At 35.6% G+C, this 21,280-nt stretch overlaps 2 protein-coding genes across 2 annotated transcripts; one reads left to right on the top strand and one right to left on the bottom strand.

Annotated features, from left to right (window-relative positions):
* Positions 1–402: 402 nt before the first annotated feature.
* Positions 403–11,166, top strand: LOC106171061 (protein MEMO1-like). The gene is made up of 9 exons (XM_013551182.2): positions 403–571; positions 2,241–2,322; positions 3,639–3,707; positions 4,093–4,205; positions 6,659–6,770; positions 7,599–7,741; positions 8,567–8,643; positions 9,359–9,463; positions 9,826–11,166. Exons 1-9 carry the CDS (start codon positions 520–522, stop codon positions 9,961–9,963), a joined length of 891 nt encoding a protein of 296 aa, XP_013406636.1. The 5' UTR covers positions 403–519; the 3' UTR covers positions 9,964–11,166.
* A 370-nt stretch (positions 11,167–11,536) lies between these two features.
* Positions 11,537–20,549, bottom strand: LOC106171060 (uncharacterized). Its single transcript, XM_013551180.3, has 7 exons — positions 20,028–20,549; positions 15,993–18,884; positions 15,504–15,653; positions 15,153–15,249; positions 14,825–14,946; positions 13,117–14,266; positions 11,537–12,838 (listed from the first exon to the last, which is right to left on the bottom strand). The coding sequence occupies exons 1-7, from the start codon at positions 20,547–20,549 to the stop codon at positions 12,759–12,761; spliced, it is 5,013 nt and encodes a 1,670-aa protein (XP_013406634.2). The 3' UTR covers positions 11,537–12,758.
* Positions 20,550–21,280: the final 731 nt, after the last annotated feature.

Here is a 21,280-nt window from a genome sequence, read left to right as displayed (position 1 = left end):
GGTAGTGGAATGTGGGAAATGTGAGAGTTCCTATTGTTTTCATGCAGCCCTGTAGCTAGCAATTTAAGAAGGGGGTCTTTTTTTGAAGAAGGCGGATCTTTTCAACCTCTTATGGTCAACCCAACTTGAGAAGTGGCACATGGATCATATTTTGATTTCTATATTGACCTGGCCTGCCTGACATTTGTGTGCTTGCAACCTTTGATACTTGTAACATTTTGGGAATCTTTATTTTAGAGTCCAAAAATGTGTTATCTTTACTTTGGTTCAATAATTTGCTTAAAACATGAATATTGCATATTTAAAATCTTGGTGCATCTAGCCAACCAAGGAGTTATAACAGAGTATATAACTCCTTGAGCCAACCCACTGCTTAACCAAACTACAGATACCCTTTGTTGCTCTTTGACCTTTGACCTACCAATACGCAAGCGCATGTGTTAGTGGCTACTTCCGGTTGTTGGAGAGCAAGACTGGGAGACAAATAGAGAAAATACCTTGTTCAAAATAGGGTCTACGATGTCTAGGGTGAGAAGAGCCAGTCACGCTGGCAGTTGGTACACTAGTTCAGGTAGATATTTTCAATAAGTGAATAGAAATGAGAAAAAACTGCTGGGATTGATCGTGATTGAACTTCAAACGTTAGGCTGTCCATCAACTGGCCACTCGTTTAGTGGGAATCATGACTCATGTTTGTTATGGTGTAAAACTACGAACAAAGGGACGTATGGATTGGCATTTTTGTGTATTTAAGAATTAGCAGAAATATAATAGTATTACACTTTGTAATTGGTTGCTTAAGTTTTCCGATTTGCATTCATGTTTGCGTTCTACACACGATCGTTCTGGACAAGAAGTAGATATTCAAACTTAATTTGTTGTTTAAAAAATAATTTAAAGCAGGGGTATGGCATTCCTGGGTATGAAGTATATCAGAAAAATTATAACCAATGGCGGACCTGAGGGATCGGGGGCGGGGTGCACAAGAATGAAAATTCACTTCCCTCACAAATATGAACACATGGGAGCAATTTTGCTTAAATTTGCTTAAATATGCAAGGATATTTGGTTTTGTCTTATTTTGCCCATTATGACAGAGAGGTGGGTGGGGTTGGGGGAGAGGGGTTAAATTTAAACCAAAAGGAAATATGTGACCATTCCCTCCCTCCTCCAATCCATTAGTGACATAAGATTTCATTGGTTAGTGTACAAGGAGGGTCCCATTCATCGGGTATTTTAGTAACCCATGAAAGCTGCACTTTTTATTTCCCATTATGCTTGAAACTATCATATTATTTAGTGTGATCTGTGAATCACCCCATCCCTGTGACTTGTGAATGCAGCTTTTTATTTCTGCTCCTTCCTGAAGCAAAGTTATTACACTCAGTTATTTGTGATTTTTAGATCTTTCAGATTTGGGATCTCCAGACTCCCATTTTCAATGAGATACAAATAAAGTTTTATTCACTACAATTTTTGATTTTTAATGATTTTATCTCTCGTGAACTGAGATCACTATGCCCTCAATGGGACCCTCTACAAATAGTCCTTCCTTCACACTAGATCAGCTTTTGATGTCTTATTTAGCCCAGTCACAAGGTCTTTATTGCCAAACTAATAACTGGGCTCACATTGACATTTATTATGTTAGATCAAAAGTATAGTTCCTTTGGTAACTTAAATGATACCTCTTGAAAAAAAACGAATCATTTAAGCTTGTTGAAATTTGCATGCACTTGCCATACTGAGACAAAAGCAAGAGGGATGACAGTGCTTATAAATAATAGTAAATCCTGTTTACCTCTGGTGGCTTCCTTCCAAACACTTCCCACATGCCTTGTCATGCATGGTAATCCAAGAAGATTTGAGATATTTGTCTGGGTAATATGAGTGCACAACATTTTTACTTGCATATTATGAATGGAAGCAAGAGCTGTCATCTCTGAAGGATGAGCGGTCATTATGACTTTGGCCAAGAATTTGCTATATCCTATATAAAGTATAGTGAATAACAAGTGTTTGTCTGTAGCTGAATGCTTGCTTTGGATAAAAAGAAAGCAGTTTGCTGCCAAATTTGAATTTTTAGTCAAATTTCTTAAGCTCAACTGAGTCAGTTTTTCAAGAGATATCAGTCAAAGTTTTTATACAAATTGGATAAAACAGATGGCAATTTTCGAATAATGCCTTTGTTAAATGTATAAAAATACATGGGTTTGAATGACTTTTTTTCTCATTTCTAGCTAGTGAACTCAATGCCCAGCTAGAGGGCTGGCTAAACCAAGCCAGCCCAGTCCATTGGCCTGCAAGAGCCATTATTGCACCGTGAGTATATTTTCAGACCATAATTTGCTTTTTGATAGACTGAGGCCTCATACAACGGATTAGGTGTTTACTTGTGCCAATTTTTGTATTTTTTCTAGTCTCCTATGATGTCATACTATGATGAAGGCTATCTTGGATCATTCCCTTTAGAATGTTAAAATAAAAAAGTTATCAATTAATTCCAGAAACCTTTTGTGAACCTCATGGATGTTTTCAAAAACAGGGTAACTGGTCCACTTTTCATTAAATACTTACTACGTCCAACTTCATTTTCCAATATTTAGTTAAATTTTCATCTTAATATCCAATTAGGAAGGCTTACATACTTTATTCATAAAGTAAGGAACATTTCATTCCAATTAACCAAGTGTTTGCATTATCTACCATATAGATCAGTGATGATAAGTTTGTTCATCAAACATGCAATGGCATGGGTACATATTAAATATTATATGGGAAGAATATTGTCCGCCTTCATAGACATGAGAACAACCTGTGCAACCTGCTCTTAAAATATATATAGGTGTATGCACACTTGGGTTTATGTCTGTTTTTTCTCACAGTCTTATCATACTGATGGATATCAATGTATTGATCCGCTGAAACCTTCGTGGAAAAAAACTTGTGCACACATTCTCCCATCTGCATAGAATGCTCAATTTGATAACTTCTTTCTGCTTGTGAAAATCCATCGATCATCTCTGAGTGATTATTTGAGTACTAATAAATTAGAAAGGGAAAAAATGAATGTTTTGGAAAATACAATTGAGCCGGACTGCATATAACATTTTGTCTGGAGAGAATGCAATGATCCAATTTTGTTGATGTTCTCAACAGTTGTCTCCTACTTACTGAACATCTTCTCCTCTAAGTACCATGCTCAGATGTGCCATATATGGTGTCACATCTATTCTTGGTGATATTCTTTGCAAAAAAAGTACAATTTATGAGTAAGGATAGGGAATTGCTCTTTGAAAATGATGTTAAAGGATATTAGTGCTGTCTAGAAAATAGGAACATGCGAGATAACTAAATCTTGTCAGTTGTATCATTGCCTGAGGATTTATCAATTGGTTCTTTTATAAAAATATTGATACAGTTCCAATGACTGCAAAATTATGTTCACTGATAAATGGAAATATTTTGAATTTGTTTAGAAAGTACTTGATTTCATATCCTGTCAAATGGAAACAGCACCTCAACTTCCTACTTCCAAATAATTAAGTTTGAAACCTACATCTCCTGTGTACAAATTTATATATAATTTTAATATCATGAATAATTTTCCAGACATTTCAGCTGTATTCTTATTTCAGGCATGCTGGTTATTTCTACTGTGGAGCCTGTGGCGGCCATGCTTACAGACAGGTAGATCCCACAAATATGTAAGTACATTTATTACAAGGGAATTGAAATCTTTTTATTTTATTTATTTTCCTGTACATATTGCTATAACTTGTGTCTGTTCGTGGCATTAGTGTTTTATAACTTTCTTGAATTCAAACCAGGCTTATGAGCACTCCAAATTTGCTGGGTTTGATCTAGTTCCTAATAATCCAGTGTAATGTTGAAGAAGATGTATATATATTTATGAATACACGATTGTAGAGTTCTAAGAAATTTGAAAACATTTTCAAGAAATGTGTCAAAGTGGTGAGGCTCAATCTTTGCAAATTTTATATCATTCACTCATTTCTGAAACATGTCTTGCAGTTAATGCAGTTTCAGTGTTTTAGTTTGATGATTAATTAATTAATTAATTATTTTCAGAAAACGGGTGTTCATCCTAGGTCCATCTCATCATGTCAGGTTATCAGGGTGCGCTTTATCAACTACAGAAAAATATGAAACTCCTTTGTATGATTTACTATTAGACCAAAAAAGTAAGTGTCCCACTGGGGAGAGAAATGTATACTGAGGCATGGAATAACATAGACTGTAATATAATTATTTCACTAACCAGGCGAGCAGGTTCAGGCATCTCATTTAGACATGGATCTGGGAAGAGTATGTTATTTGTCAGTTTTATTGTGATTCAAATACAGTTCTGATCTTGGTTGGTACTGATGAGTGCTACTTTGTTTTGCAGGTTTTTATTGATTTTTATTAATTAATTAATTTTTTAATAATTATTTTTAATTATATACACTTTACATACACAAAGATTTTGCAGAAGTGGTTACCTTTGAAGTAATTTTAAATTGTCTGTTAAGTGTGCCTAACATCTATTTCAAGGGCCACTGGCCAATGCATACAAGTGGTGCATTGCAGGAGACCCTTCTCTAGCTTGTTAGAATGTGTGTTATTGCTCAATAAGCCCCCAAGACAAACTACACACTCCTAATTCACTCAGTCCAATATTACACCTTGGAGTAGAAAGTCAATGATAAAATAATATTTAATTTCCAATGTGAACACATTTTCCAGAAATGTCCCCCAAGCTAGGTTAAATGATGGTAAACCTGATATTGTGTATTGTTTAATTAAGTGTTAAAAATGGAAATAAACTCATGTCATTGCAATTTATCAGGTTCAATCATTCACTATGTTAAGAATCTCAGGATGGAGCAAATATGACAAATGAAGTTGTTCTGTTGATATTTTTCTTATGTCAACAATTTTGTTATATAAAAATGACAGTAAAATGATTCTTTTGTTTTATGTAAAAAGGTGTTGAAAATGGAAATGAACTCATTTCAGTACAGTTATCTCTTGTTTACACTCTGGCATTTTCAAAGTTTGACTCCGAACATCCATGGCCTTGAAGACTTTTGCTGAATATCCATGATACTTTTATTTTATTGTAAAAAATTGATGGTCATTATGCTGTTAAGCAGTATGTAATATTGCATCAAAATTGAAGAAAACCCTATTTTTGGCATTGCCTACAAAGTGACCATTAATGCAAAACCATGTCACTTACTCTTCCCACACTTACAGGAAAGAAACATAGGACTTAAATACAGCTTCAGTTGGAAAACCTGTCTTATTGGTATATTTTTCTGGAAGTTATTCATTTCTTGTGAAAAATTTTATTTTTCACACATGACATTTTCAAGGTGTGGCTTTGAACTCCCACGGGCTTTGCTGGTCACATTTTCTGAATATCCATGATACTTTTATTTTATTATTAAAAATTGATGGTCATTATGCTGTTAAGCATCATGTAATATTGCATCAGAAATGAAGAAAAGCCTACTTTTGCAATCTAATTGGCTTCTTTTTCTGTTGTACATTTTTGTGAAATTTTTATCTTTTACATATTGGCACTTTCTGTTTTGGACTTGGAACTCCCACGGGCATGAAGCCCAGTAGTAATCAAATTTTCTAATGTCCATGTTATTAATAGAAGATAATTAAAAATTGGTGGTAATTATACAGTTAATCATTATGTAATATTGCATTAAAATTGACAAAAAACCCATTTTGTACACTCTCATCACAAACATTATGATAAAAAGAAAACTGTGTTACTTATTATTTCTTTTTATTTACAAGAATGATTCTTGGGATTGACATACAGCTCAAATAAGAAAGCCAGCTCTATTGGATCATCATTTTTTTTTTTTTTTTTTTTTGGAATTAACGCAATTTTTTTGAGAAATTTTCATTTTTCTCATTCTGGCGTTTTCTAAGTGTGAACTTGAACTCTCATGGGCCTGAAGCCTTATGCTTTTACTTTCGTCAGTATTACCTGTTGTGCATAATTAAAATTTAATGTTGACTTGGCAGTTAAGCATAATGTATTTATCATCAGATTTGACAGTATCCTATTTTGTGCATTATTATTTTCTGCTTTTTGTCTGTACATTTGACTGCTTTGCTGCCTTGTTTTCTTCTGTTATTTTGGCCATTATTTTGGGTTTGAAAAAATCCATATGTAGCCCAATCTCCATAAAGTATTGCCGTTATTTATTTCTAACTCATTACCTAGGGACGTTTAGTCAGTGACTTATGGATTGCTCCTTGTTCTATTGGGCTTTCGAAAGTTTACAAAAGTGCATTGATTTTGGGGCGCCATTCCCTCCTGTAGCTCTTGTTACATGATAAAGTATTTTGTCAGTGGCTTTTTTTATTTTTAAAAGTATTTTCTTTCAGTTAAATGATTAGGAAATATTTTATGGGCTTGTGGTTGGTTAATATTTGTTTAAGCAAATTTAAGATGATTTATTATGTAAATATTTGTAAATGAAAAAATAACTACCATTGTAATCAAAAATGATATTCATTGAAAAATGTTCCAGATATTTGTAACAACATAAAATGCAGTGCTTTCTTTGCCAGTTCCTCAGATATTGCTCACCATTTCTGACAAAGCTGTTTTATTTCTCTTTAGTTTATGAAGAACTGTACAGTACAGGTTCATTTGAACCCATGACCATTGGAACAGATGAAGGGGAACACAGTATAGAAATGCATTTACCATATATAGCAAAAGTTATGGAAAGGTAAAGCTGGAATGATTTGTCTGGATCTTCCTTTTAAATTTCATCCAGTGACATATTTTGCTATTTTACCTGAGTACTAACACTAGAATTCTAACATTTTTAAAGTTCAAATATTATGCCCCAAGCTTTAGATTATCAAGAAAATGATCTTAAGTTTTGTACCAAGTGTTTAAAGAAAAAGAACAAAGTGCACTGAAATGTAGGGTAAAGGACCAAGAACGTCCTTGGCCTGATGCAGTGCTGGTTTTTTAAATCAATAGTATCTGGAACTACACAAACATGAAATAAATGAGCCTTGTGTATGTTTTTTTTTTTATTTAGTTATCAACACTGCCAGTGTTTTTGTACTGAAACAACATACTTTTCTAAAGTCATACTGCTTTGAAAGTAATCACTTAAATTAATCAGGCAAAAAAAAAGTATTTATTGTGATGCTCTTATCGTAGAAATTGCCTTGCAATTGGTCTTGTCCATTTGAAGCAGTGTCAGTGATATATATCGATTGCAGTACCATCCATCCCAATAAGCCATGTTGTAATTCCTTTGCCAATAGTTCTTTGTCCAAGTCCTGCCGATGGAATCTTCACTATGATGCATTGTCATAATTAGATCTCTTTGGAGTTATTGTCAATTGATTAAGAATGCTATGTTGTTAAGTGCCTGGTTACTCTACTCATAACTTAAAAATGAACGTAAAGATATAGAATGGATTTCAAGTTGCATACAAGACTTCTACATAGGACTTTTCAATTGTTTAAAAGTACCAAGTTTGTATAAATTCAAGAAAAACTTAAAATTAGCTTGAAAATTTTTGGGAATTATTTTCAGCCGCCAGGGTCAGTTTACCATTGTTCCTGTCCTAGTGGGTTCTTTATCCACAGACAAGGAAAGACACTATGGACAGATATTCAGCCGGTTTCTAGCAGATCCAGAGAATCTCTTTGTAATTTCTTCAGACTTCTGTCACTGGGGTGAGTGCATATGTTTCACTAAATTATATTATAGTAAGTACAATTCTACTATTTTGATGTGCACCCTGGTTGCTGGATTGCTTTCAGTGAGTGCAAGACCTAAAAAGTTTCTGAAAACCACTCAAGTGACTTCATTCATTGGAAGTTTTGAAGGATTTGCAATCTTTGAAGATAATCCACCCAGATCATGTAATTGATCAATGAATTCTTTACGACTTCAGTCTGCTAAGAGATTACTCTGTGAAATTTATATAGTTGAAGTGCTGGCCACATGAAGGTTTTCACCTCCGAATACAAGCTAGGCAGCCACAGTTTCATCTCTTTTATTAATAAATTTCAGTCTACTTGGCATCATTGATTAATTACTGCTCATCAGTGCTACAGACAAATTAATGTATAGATTTCAAATTATTTCCAATTAGTCTGTACTGACAGCAAAAGTTAGAGAAATTTATTCATATATTATCTCATCAGTGTTTGGCTTCACGTTATTTTTTTGTCATTAAAAGTTGGTTTAGAGGCTTTTAAAAAGCCATTTATTATCGTAATTTTTCTCAAAAAAAAAAAAAAAAAAAAAAAAAAAGTCTCGTGAAAGAAAGTAAAGGATATTTATATTTGCCCAACATTTGCCAATTTTTTTCAAATAGTTGGTCAGTAATTGATTTTGAAATTTAACTTCTCTCAGGGACACGTATCCCAAACATACGTCACTGTGAACGGATTCAAACACAAGATCATGCTAGTGCTCAGACAGGTGAAACCTAATTCAAATAATAGATTTTTCAAAATTTGACTCACATTATTTTATTTCATACATTGTCCCAGGCAAGCGCTTCCATTATACTCACTATGACAAATCGTGTGGTGATATATGGCAATCTATAGAGACTTTAGACAGGAAGGTGAGTATGAACCACAAGTGAAGTAACGACCATTTCACAGCAAGTGGTACAGTTTTCTGCATTGCAGTAGTTTGAGGGATTGACGCTCAAGATAGCCAGTTAACCAGATTGATTTTGATTGTAACATTAGGGCTTGTGAAAAGGAGTTTAAACGCTGCTGGTGTAATTACGTTAGGACCAGTCAAACTGGTGTGATACAGAAAACTGTATCACTTTATGTGAAAAGGAGCAGGCATGTAAGAGCGAAACTCTAAACCAACCAGAGTGACTTTTTGTGCTGAACGTCTAATATGGCACACAGCTTTACTGTTCTGTGCAAGAAATTCACTGAGAAAAAAATGAAATGTCAATGATTTGAAAAAATCTCATGCCTGAAATTCAATATATTTATTTCAGCTGCTAACATAAAACAATATACATGTCGAGATGACAGTGCATCCATCTGATGGAATTACTTTAACAAAATTGCTTATAATGAAGACATTTCTTCAAGTTCAACTCTGCATGCACAAGTGCACATGCATACTAGATTATTGAATCAGATATTATCTAACAAATTGTATGTTGCAAGCTGATGAATAATTTGTAACACCATCTTTTTCACATTTCCATTTTTACATCTTTAGCAGAATGTCATTGTGCCTCACCCTCAAAACCAGTATAATGTAATTCAGCAGTAGAAAACTTGAGAAGTCACTTTTTCACTTCTTTGTAGGGGATGGACCTGATTGAAAGTTTGAATCCTATGGCCTTCGCAGAGTATCTCAGGAAGTTTGGCAACACAATCTGTGGAAGACATCCCATTGGGGTGTTATTAAATGTAAGAAAATTTATTCATAAAAATCAGTCCGAATCATTTTTACAGTTGATGCTATACATAACATAAGAATTATTCAAGAAAAAATGTAGATGCATTTTATTTTGATTTCTGTAAAAAATGAAAAATCCAGTTCTCTTTTCAAAAAGATAATTTTCTTTTGATATATTTTGTTAGATATATTTTGTTAAATTGATCCCATTTCAGGCTCATTACTTAAGCACTTGAATATGTATACCTTTAATAGCATAATATACATTTGTAATGATAAATACAATATAATAAATGATTTTCTTTTTCAGACAATGTATCATTAAAACAGTTGCTGTAATTATAATAATTATACTGAAAAATGTCTATTTCAGGCTGTAGATGCCTTAAAGAAGCACTCCAATGGGCGCACAATGTCTATGAAGTTTGTACAATATGCCCAGTCAAACCAGTGCCACTCAACCTCCGATTCATCAGTTAGTTATGCATCTGCCTCACTCGTGTTACGATAGTCCTCAGTTTATTTGATTTCATCTCTTTTCACAACCCCAAACTCTTGGATTTCAACACAGGCTGGTTTCAGAAGGAAAAAAAATTGGTAACAGTGGAAAAAGGGTCAATGAAATTAACTTGAATTACAGTTCAGAACATATAAATATCCTGATGTCATCATGGAGTTCTGATGGATTTCAACATCGAGTCTGAATTTCCAAGGTTGTAGGAAAGCAGTGGGGCTAGACTAAATGCAATGATTTATAGGACTTTGTGTCGAATATGGTGTCCTCATCTGAAGATTTATTCATAGAAGAAAATTTCAGAAAATTAAAGTGCAGAGAAAAATGCACAGGGCACAAAAAGAAAGGTGTAGTGGAATTGTATGCTACATGTGTGCAGATAACAGCAGCAAGTATCAAGAGGAAGGAAGACTGGTCATTCCACAAAAAGTGAACATTTGCCTCACTTCAGTGGTGCACTTCTTATGTAATATTTGTATAACTGTTCAATATCACTTATTAATTCCTGTTTTTATCTTTCTATGTTGAAGGGTACAGTCACAACAACGAAAATAATGGGACAAGTCAAAATTTCCCAAAATGTGGGCAGCACTGACATGACTTTTTTTTTTGTGGAATGACTTAGTTGTAATCTTACTTCAAAGATGGCAAACCCAGGTATTTAAAAGGTTGGACAAGTTATTAGATCAAATGTAAACTGGAGCTTTATTCTCCAGTTTGAAAATCAACGAGATCTCAGGCAAGAATGTTTTACATTGGCCATATATTCTGCATGAAGTCGATCTATTGCATCTTAGTATTGTGCATGGAAAAAAAGTTTTGTATAGTGTCAAGAAAAAAGAAAACAAAAAGAACTTATCAATGAGGATTGATTTTAATAAGGTCTTTGAAAGCAACTGAGACTGACAAAGATTTTATGTGAATGTAAACATTTACACATGATGAACAAGGAGTCTACATTGATTGGCCTCTACATTAGTCTATTGATAGTAGGATAGTTCAATACTAAAAAATTTGGTGAAAGGTATATGTTAGAGCATATAGAAATGTACAGAATGATAACCATTTTTGTATTGTTTATAATATGGAGCAATGTCAGTATAGTTCATTCTTTTAGTACCAGAGGTCAATGTGAATGCAATAACTTGTAACATCAACATATCTATTTTTACTAAAAGTGAATAAAGGTCCTTTGGTAAATATTGCATTTCTCTTGTAACTAACAGACCAATAATAACCGAAGTCATATTCAAAATAAAATAATTTAACTGAATGACTGAGATTCATGTACTTTAAGACTGCTGGCTAATCAGTGGTATAGTGGTAACGGAGATTGAAATGCCAAGTCGGACTTGCATTTAATGGGGATTGATGATGAACCAATATCCCTGAAAGCAGAGAATGCATGAAGGGTCAATTCTGCTCCTTGGGCCCAATGCCAGATAAAATGCAATACCATTTATTATTCTTTACAAAAACTAGGTGGACTACATAGACAATTACTGATTTTTTATTGGCCCTTAAAATTAATTTAATTAATCACACCAAAATTGAGTAAATTACAACAAACTTGTTTATTGAACTGCCCTCAATTTATTTCACTTGATTAAACCAATAAATTCACTTCATAGAATACTTTTGTACAATATTGCCCATGCTTAACTAATTTACTATCTATATCCATGAAACATACGTAACTGATTATTATAGGTTTCACATTTGAGCCAATTGTGGCTGCTAATGAATATCCAAAATTTAACATTATATTGCTTTCAAATATTCACAAGTGGTCATTGTTTTTAAAGAGACAGTTCAGGAGACTTCGGACTTACACCAACATACTGGAAGCCATTTTTAGCCTTTTAAATATCCCCAATTTGATTTATAAAACTGCTTTACAATAACTAAAACACCTATGTTCTCATTTGGCAATTTTAGGTAAAACTGTCACAAAAATTGCTTACATAATGAATACAAATTTCATAGCTTGGTGATTGCAATTTTTCCAATAAGGATGTTCTCATCTTGATTCTAACCAGAGTTGCTTTATCCTTCATATTACTCTAGACTCCCAATTTTTTCAGGTGTTATTTTACTGTTAATAAGACAGAAATGAGAACATATATCTTCGCATTTTGCATAATTTCGCATTGGCAACTCTGTATTACTGCAAAAAAGATGCAATGTCTGCTTCATGTTCTTTGGTAATCCTAGAGTCGTAAAATATTTTCACCATCTTCATTATTTCTGCAAACGCTGAAGTTCATGTTTTGACAAATTTGTCCAGCAAGGCAATTAAGGCAGAAAATCACTTCCATCATTTTTGCTTAAATGAGGTCTCACAACAATGGATGGAATTGAAGTAACAGACCTGTTCTTCATGGTGCATGTCCTTCTTGTTTTCATTAAATTTCTTTTCTTTTTATTAAAATATTCTTCAAGTGCTTATAAAATTGAAATGCAATTTATTTGATATATGACTGGACTGCTATTAGATGCATGACACACACATACATGATACAACAATGAAAAGGTAAAATTCCAAATAGATAAAATGTAATATTATTTTAACATTTATCTGAAAAATTCTTGTTATTTAATCTGTCAATTTTAATCAATCATAGTCAATAACTCTACAAAATCAATTTTAAATGTTCAGATACTAGTTTGAAGAACAATGGAGACTCATGAATAACACAATGTTGCTCCATTATTAAAAGACAGGCATATGTAAATTTTGCAGGCCTAGGTCCAATCTTGTGTCCTTTAAAAGTTCTTGATGACATCATGAATTATTCTGCATCTATTTCATCTAGAACCTCAAAGTCACTGCCCATTTCCAGGCTAAGGTCGCTCCCCACGCTAGCATTATCTGAAAGGAGTTTAAAAAAAAAATTAATTCAAACACATTCTTATTTGGATCAGGTTTTGTGTTATATAAGTTTATGACAAATAAGGAATAAATATATACATACAACACAAACCAAATATCCATAGAAATCTGACATCTCATGTATCATATGCAGGTCCAGTGATGGAGGGTTGGGGACTTTCTCAAACACAACGAAGCAGATTTTCTCTTTTAAAGCACACAAAAAGACAAGCAGTTCTTTTTAACTTGCAAACACATTTTAGCACTAAATTCCTTACCATCACCAGTATCCTTCCCAGAGTCAGGTTTAGATTGGCCGCTGTCTTGTTTACCTTCACCGAAGAACACACTGTATACGTCTTCCACACTAGACGATGCCATGGAAGTAAGTGGTTTATTTCCCCTAGAAGGCAGCATGGGTGGTGGGACAGGAACGGCAGCTGGAGTCATGGTGTCTGCCTCAATACCCAGCATCTTAAAGTCCTCCTCCCGCTCCTTTTGGTCCTCTGTTGTTATCTTGCTCTTGCTACCCCATGCTTGGGCAATCGCCGTCTCGAGTTCTTTTTCCTTCTTGATGGGGACTGCTTTTTTAACTTCTGAACCACTGCCCTCGATGGACAAGAACATGTCCAGTGACTGTGTCTCTTTTGAGCTGTCATCTTCATGGTCATCTTTCTTTTGTTTCTGAAGAGCTGAGGGTCTTGCTCCGATGAGGACTGGCTTTTTTGGGGCAGTGACAACTGGCATTTTCTTCACCTGTGTTAAGACATTTTCTTTTACAGGCAACTTTCCTTTGAATTTTATTTCTATTTTGCTTTTTGACTGTCCATCGTTTGCCTGGGAACTACCACCACTAGCAGCTGGTTTTTCATTTGAATCATCACTGTGATTAGAACTTTTTGGATGGTCTTTTTCATCCCTGCGTGAAGCAGACAATCTTCTTTCATAGTAATCATCTCTTGAGCTTCTTGACCTGCTAGGGTCGCCTCTGTTGTCACCTTTTTTATAACCCCTCGATGAGTAAGAGTCCTTTCTTCTGTCTTGATGCACAGACCTTTCATAAGAATCTCTTGATTTTGCCCTTTTTTCCTCTTCTCTCTCTGGATTGTAATCTGATTTCCGATACCTTGAACGGCCTCTATCTGGTGATTCTCTGTCAACTGATGAAGAGTGTTCAGGAGACCTAGGTCTTTTACGATAGCTCCTTTTGGCAGATTGATTTAAACTAAAATTAAGGGTCTCTTTCTCATTTTCATCCTGGGTACTTGATGTTGGCTTCTGGCTTTTTATATCATCAACTACAGTCCAATTGCTGTCCTTATCTTTGTTAGCATCATTATCATTGCCCTTGCCTGTGACATTACATGTGCCAGCAGCACGGTCCAAATCAAGACGCCTTTCATAAAAAGGGTTCTCTTCAAGATATTTCTAGAAAAAAAAAGAACACATTTTTAAACTGACTTAATATTTTAGACAGATTAGAATATTAATAACATTTGCTAATTACACAAACTATTCCAAGCTTTCAATTCTAAAATAGGGATCTTCAAGTTTCTTCAAGTGCTACCTTCATATGTCATGGATAGTTTCATGAAAAATTTTAAGCACAATGATGCACAAAGTATCTCAATTTTTCTAGATGGGGCTAAAAGTAACCCTTACTTTCTAAAAATCAGCAGAGACCTTCAAAAAAACTAACAAAATTTTCAATAAAATTTCTGGTTTTCAATGAAAAATTTAACTAATGTGGACATGATAAAAACCACAAACAAAAATTACACATAATAGTTCATTCTGATAAAATATGAGAACAGATTTTTTCATTATACATTATTTAAATCAATTTGTTTTAATCAATTTTATCCTTTCCTTTACTTGTATTTTATATTCTCCAATCATATTGTAAAGTCTATTAAACAAATATTTACCGCTTTAAATAAATACTTTTACTATTATTAATAATAATAACTATAAGGACTGAATTACCTTGTACTTGTCACTGTGTTTGTTCGACTTCAGATGATCCTCAAAAGTACAAGTTGCATCACCAGCAAATTCTTTACACAAGGTACAATAGTATGCATCCACAGGCATGAGAAACTCTATACCTAGATCAAACATACACAAATATACTTACGAATGAAAATCAAACAGCAGTCTTTTGAAAAATAAAAAACAAAAAACAGATGACATTTTCATTTAATTGTTTCTAAGATTTAGTGATTTTAGAAAATAACAAGAAACACCCAAGAGGATACTAGGATGAGAATATGTGTCAGTCTTTATTGACTTCTTCAATTCCAAGCTGTTATACCTTTCATGGGGACTGTTTCTACTTTTGCACTTTTTGGTCTCACAGGAGGGTTGAGAACAGATTCTGACATCCATGGTCTGTCATTCTGATCCATGCTCTTTAACAAAGTACAAAAAAAAAAAACAAATTGATATTTTACACGGAAACAGCACGTGACCTTTCTTTTGATTATAAGTAAAGTAAAATTAATGCAGCTTGGTTCTAGCAAAGCAAAAAAATGTTAAAAGAAATTTAAATAAATTAAATGGTAAAATTTTAGTTTTTTTCTGCAGGTACTGTTCAATTTTACTCTGTTTGATAAAAATAATCACTTTACACAAATAAGTATTTATATGTTTGTGAAAATACTACCTGCTGGTGCTTCTTTGATTTTAAATGGTTAAACACCTCAGACACATCTTGCGATACGTGATTACATAAGCGACACCAATGATTGCCAGGGTCAAAATACTCGTAGAAAACATTCGATGCTTTCTCCTCGATTTCATTTTTCTTTTTCTCCTATAAATAGTTTTGTTGATTAATATTTACAATATAATAATAATAATAATAATAATAATAATAATAATAATAATAATAAACACTGAAAACAAATCCTTTAAATTCCAAGTTTTACACAAGAAAAAATGTGACTTAGAATAAATTTCTTAGTACAAAATAATCTTTACTGCTTATCTTTTTTATTGTGATCATCATTTCACTTAAGATATACAATTACTCAACAAGCTGAATTCTTAGCATGGAAACATTGCGAGGATCATGAAAGGAACTCATAAGAAAAAAAATCAAGCCAAGAAAAAAATGGGAAAAGATCAGTTTCATATTCATAAAGAGCCATACCTTTTTGGGCTTTATTTCTATTGTCTTCACAATTCTTTCTTCTGATTTGTCCTGCTTTTCAACCTTTATAATCTTCACCTCTCGTTTTTCCTCTGTTTCTTGTTTATCACCTTCAGAATTTAAAACTTCACTGTTCTCTTCAACAGAACGCCGTAGATGTGAAATCTGGGTAGCAATTTCTTCTTGTAATTTGGTATTTTCAACCAAAATAGGATCCTTGTGACCATCTCTTTGGCGTTGCTTCTTGCGCATTAATTCATTTTGTTGCTTACGCAAGCGTTCCAGTTCACTTTCTAGCAGCTTTAGTCTTTTCTGTCTTTCTTCCTTTTCCTTTATCAACTTTTCTCTTTCTTCAGGGGAGAGAGACTTTTTAGTTTTTTTCACACTGGGTTTTTCTTTTACTTTCTGTTTCTCTTCCTGTTTTTCATCCTTCTTTCCCTTTTCTTTGCCTTTTTGGTCTTTGCTTGTTTCATCTTTGCTTCTACTCCTTTCATCACGTCTCTTCTTTTTCTCATCTTTTGGTGGGATTACAGTTCGTGGCTTGCTTGTCTGCCTAGTAAACTCCTCCACAGCTTGAAGCCATTCTTCATCTTCTCGTTTTTTTTGCTTTTGCCTCTCCCTCTCCCTCTCTCTCACCCAAGGCTCCGATTCATTAGGAAACCTTGGTGGAGGCGGCCCACCAACAGCACCGCCGGCAAACCAGGGAGGGTTATGAACATAGCCAAACCCAGGCCCTTGCAAGTGTGGTGGGGGTGGAGGGGGTCCACTAAACCCAGGGGGTGGTCCAAATGGCACTGGTCCTCCCATAGCAGGATACACAGGAGGAGCAGCACCATATCCAGGGGGTGGGGGTGCTGCATATTGATAGCCAGGAACATAGGCAGTATTCGTTTCTTTTGGAGGCACTGCCACACCTGAGCTGCTGTCACTTCTTTGTCGTTCTATTCCCTCTCTATTCCTGGGAGGGCTCCTGTCTCTTGATGATCTTCTGTTTTTCGGTGAATCCCTATCTCTTGACAGACTTCTTTCTCTGCTGCTGCTACTACTGCTTGATCTGGAGCTGCGTTCATCAGAGCTTTCTCTTCTATAGTTAGGTTTTCTACTCCCATACAGTTCCCCAAAACTTTCCATGGCAGGTGCAGGACTTGGACTGTAGCTGCGACTTCTTTCATGAAGATTCCGGTCTTCCAGAGATCTCCTCAGGTCTCTGTCTCTGGGCTCACGGTCATCATCTTTCAGATATCCCTCACCATAATTTGGATATCTAGACTCAGGTTCCCCATAGGTGTTCCTTGGCTGCTGTATATTTGGATCTGAATATCCACTGCTTGCATATTTTCCATGTTCTTCTTTTCTGTCTAGTTGATCTGTATATCTACCTCCTGCATATTTTGCCGAGTCATCCTTTCTGATTGCATCTGGATATGCAACTGAAGTCAGGTTTGTTGGATCTTTCTTCCTTTCAAGAGCTGAACCTAAATCTACACTATCAAGACCACCACCCAAGAAAGAAGCCGATTCCTTGATGCCAAATGATCTTTCTGGCGGTTTCTTTTCAGGCTTCTTTGAGCCTTCTTCCCTTTTACGGGCAAGTTCCTGCATTCTTTTAGAGAGCTCAAAATCAAACCCTATGCTCTTCAGGATGTTTTCAATAGTGTTGTCTTGAGGTGGGTTTTCCTCTTTGGGGTGCACTGTAGGTGTGGGATCAGGAGCAGAATGAGGTGCATGTGCATGATCCCTGCCTGAAAATGTACTTGGGTCACCAGCAGAAAATGGTGAACGATCATTTCCTGCATATAAAGCATTGGTGGAACCCTGGGTAAACCCTGTGCTTGCTGCCATACCTTGATAAGGATTACCTGAGTAATCTCTTTCCTTGTATGACGCACCTACATTACTCTGGTAAGGAGGTTCTGTGTGTGGGTATGTTTTAGCATGAGTGATCCCTGGGGGGATCTCTGGCTTCTTGGGAGGAGTGGGTTCTTCTATGTCATCACCATAGAGGAATTTTTCTTCATCCTCTACAGTTTCTAAGCCAGCCAGTGGCCCTTGCTCTTTCTGTGAACCACTACCAAAGCCTCTCATATCAACATCACCAGCACGTCCATGTCCATAATCTACCACATGGGTTATTCCCTCAGAGCTCACTACTGGTGGTGGCTGTTCTGGCGCTTTCTTTTTCAGACACGACTTAAGAGGTTTGGGTTCAGGTGCACTGATAGTACTGCCAGGTAAATTAGAAGAAGATGAACTGCGACTTTTTATCCTCATACCAGGCGGTAACACCCTTGCACTTGGAGAGGGCCCTGCTGCTGAATAACGATCATCTGGTACCTGGCGTTGGTATTCTGGATTCCTGACACCATAGTCTGAGCCTCCCATGTCTGGCAGAGAGGATCTTGACATACTAGTGGGTTGAGGGGCAGACTGCAATGCATACCTTTGAGTAGGGTCTCTATAATCTTTGTCCCTTCTATCACGATCATCTGTTTCTCTTGCTGGAGACTGTTTCCTATGCCGTTCATCGCGATCATAGTAGCCCCTGCGCAAATGCATGTCACGATCATCCAAGTACCTGTCTTCTTTATCTCTTGAATGTCCGCGTACCCTGAAGTCTCTGTCTTTGGATTGTTCTCTGTCTCTCTCCCCATACTTCTCGCTGGGGCGCTCTCTGTCATACTCTTTGTCTCTTCCTCTAGAACTTGATCTGTATTCACAATCTTTCACTTCATACAGATCTCTGCTTGACCTTGGGTCTGGTCCCCTAGGTGATCTATCTACAGGAGGGCCTAACCGGCTCACAGCATCCTCTTTAGCTCTCTCCATGTATTTTTCATTGCCAACTGTGATGCGTATGGATTCTCCTCCGACTGGAAGTGCCACTGGACTGTTCTGTGGAAAATGAATAGATGTAATATTAAAACTGTGTGCACGGAATTATTTTAAGATAAAAATCCACACACATCCCACCCCAAATAAAGAAGAATAACACAAGCAGCCCAAAAGGTCACCATTTGTCATGGTTTCTCTCTCTAACAGACCTGTTTACTTTTTTACATTAACTGAGCTTGCTAGAGTCAGAGAGGAAGCCATTACAGTCAATATGAGTTATGCAATTGATGCAAGGGCTTCATTAAGTCAACTGAGGATTGCAGTTGAGAAAGTACTCAAACATCGGCAGCCATGATAATTGGCTTTTTAGCTGTGTATATCAATGGATCAGAGGTAAGCAAAAACACAAATGCAGACTGTCCTACATAATACCTCTTTTGTTTATGAATACACTAGCAATTTCAATGAATATACAGATACATACTAGGGCTGCTAGAGTAGGGGTTTGAATGAACCACACTTTTTGTCGAGAAAAGGTATGCTCTGGGTAAAATTTGATTTAGATGTATATAGGTTTCATGGTAAAAGCTCCAATTTTTCAGAAAAAGAACCACCCCCTTTGCAATTGCTGACTACAGGCCTGTACAGAGTACAGTAAGTAACAAGACACATCACCTTCATCATATTCTAATCACTTAATCAACACTGTTCATGCAACTTAAAAGCAAAAATTATCTTAATTTAATCATTTTATAATTAATACTTACCTTAAGAAACCAGATCTATATTTTTCAGTCTTCAATTCACAGTAAGAAAATATCAGAAATTACGCACAAAAATGTCAAAATACTAGGGGCAACAATGAAAATGGACATTGGTTATGAACAGCCTGGTCATCATGTCCTGACAATGTAATTTTAAGGTAAATGTCCTAAAATCAGGATGCCTTCCACATACACACTGATGGCAAAAAAAAAAAAAAAAAAAAAAAAAAAAAAAAAAAAAAACATTATGATAGACTTGTGTGGTATTTTGAAGTCTTTTTTTTTTTATATAATTCTTTAATCAGTCAAGGTGTCAGCAGTGACGGGCAATGTTTGAATATTCAAATTAAAAAATAAATAATGAAAAATCATTTTAAAAATTCTAAATACGAAAAAAAGTTTATCTCTACATAGGGCTCTGTATAAATAACCAACAAACCACAGATGGTCCGAGTCTCTCCTCGACAGTCTTGCGCCCTGTTAACGGGGACCTGGAGCGTCCTCTGGTCGCTTGGTCAGACTCATGGTGACCTCTTTGACCTCGCTCTCTGGGCTGTCTTTCCCTCTCCCGAGAGTCGAGTCTACCGCCATTCCGCGACTCGGCATCTTTATCGATTCGTTCATTGGTAACAGTGATACGCAACCCTTCATCTGTCGGCGGAGGAGCACGTGCACGTGCCCTGCTTTCACTTCTCAAGTTGTCCTCGTATTCTGCCGGAGACTTCGCACTGCTTCCTCTGCTGCCAGCGGCAGATCGTTTGTCCGGGGATGGGGATTTTTCTTGATAACCGCGACCTCTGCCTCGAAAAGAACCCCTTGGTCCACCTGGTCCTCCTCTTGGAAACCCTCTCCCTCTTCCTCTTCCTCTCCCTCGGTAAACCATTATTATTATCGAGCACCTGCAAACATGCAGCACGCAGAGGTTTGCAATATGGCTGCCTATTGCTCCAAGACAGTCCATCGACTATAATCAAATGTCTATCCTTATCCTACAAACATATTTCTGTTGTACGTTTACGATTCATTTTGAATTGTTTTAAGCTATAAAGGAACTAAAAGAGTTTTATGTTTGCAATAAAATGACACAACTATGCAGAAGCTACACGTAACTGTGAGGTGCTGCCACCAAGCGGCTTAGACAAGAACTAAAATGAATCTTGAAAATAGGTTGAAAGATCGTAATTTTCTCAACTTAATTGGATACATGGCATAACTAGTTGATGAGTAAAAACTGATGGAAATTCTAGAAATTTATATTTTGACTTTAATACCATCAATGCAAATAATTTTTTCGTCTGCATTTCAAAGGCCAATTAAGCTGATATAGGCCTATATGAAGATTGAGTTGATAAACATTTGTTAGCGCTTTGAATAATGACCTCGTAGAAAAAACGGCCCACATGATGAGACATAGTCTAAATCTGATACAATGTAAAAAGGCCTACATGCGCACACCATTGTTTTGATCACAACGCCATCGATTGAGAGTAATTGATCCGAAATAGAAAGTTTGTATGCCCATTATTTTTCTCTGGTCAACTGGCTTTGCATACGGTTAGAACAATAAGTCAATACAACTTTTAAAAAAGCGTGAAATGAAAGTTAATGGAAGCTAAAAAAATAAACACACAAAGTCACAAATTAAAATTAATAAATTTGAATATGTTCGGCCAGAACTGAATCTATTGCGTT

Source organism: Lingula anatina, chromosome 2, assembly GCF_051362555.1.
Source record: "Lingula anatina isolate TDL-2025a chromosome 2, LinAna3.0, whole genome shotgun sequence".
NCBI lineage: Eukaryota > Metazoa > Brachiopoda > Lingulata > Lingulida > Lingulidae > Lingula > Lingula anatina.
This window is presented reverse-complemented; position numbering and strand designations above follow the sequence as displayed.

What these genes read in the sequence shown, in the direction of transcription:
- LOC106171061 (XM_013551182.2), top strand. Translation starts at nt 520, where the DNA reads ATGTCTAGGGTGAGAAGAGCCAGTCACGCTGGCAGTTGGTACACTAGT. An exon ending in ATAGCAAAAGTTATGGAAAG is followed by an intron (nt 6,771 to 7,598) that starts GTAAAGCTGGAA and finishes AATTATTTTCAG; the next exon opens with CCGCCAGGGTCAGTTTACCA. An exon ending in TAGAGACTTTAGACAGGAAG is followed by an intron (nt 8,644 to 9,358) that starts GTGAGTATGAAC and finishes ACTTCTTTGTAG; the next exon opens with GGGATGGACCTGATTGAAAG.
- LOC106171060 (XM_013551180.3), bottom strand. Translation starts at nt 20,549, where the DNA reads ATGGACTGTCTTGGAGCAATAGGCAGCCATATTGCAAACCTCTGCGTG. An exon ending in AATCAAAGAAGCACCAGCAG is followed by an intron (nt 15,250 to 15,503) that starts GTAGTATTTTCA and finishes ACTTTGTTAAAG; the next exon opens with AGCATGGATCAGAATGACAG. An exon ending in AGAAACAGTCCCCATGAAAG is followed by an intron (nt 14,947 to 15,152) that starts GTATAACAGCTT and finishes TGTTTGATCTAG; the next exon opens with GTATAGAGTTTCTCATGCCT.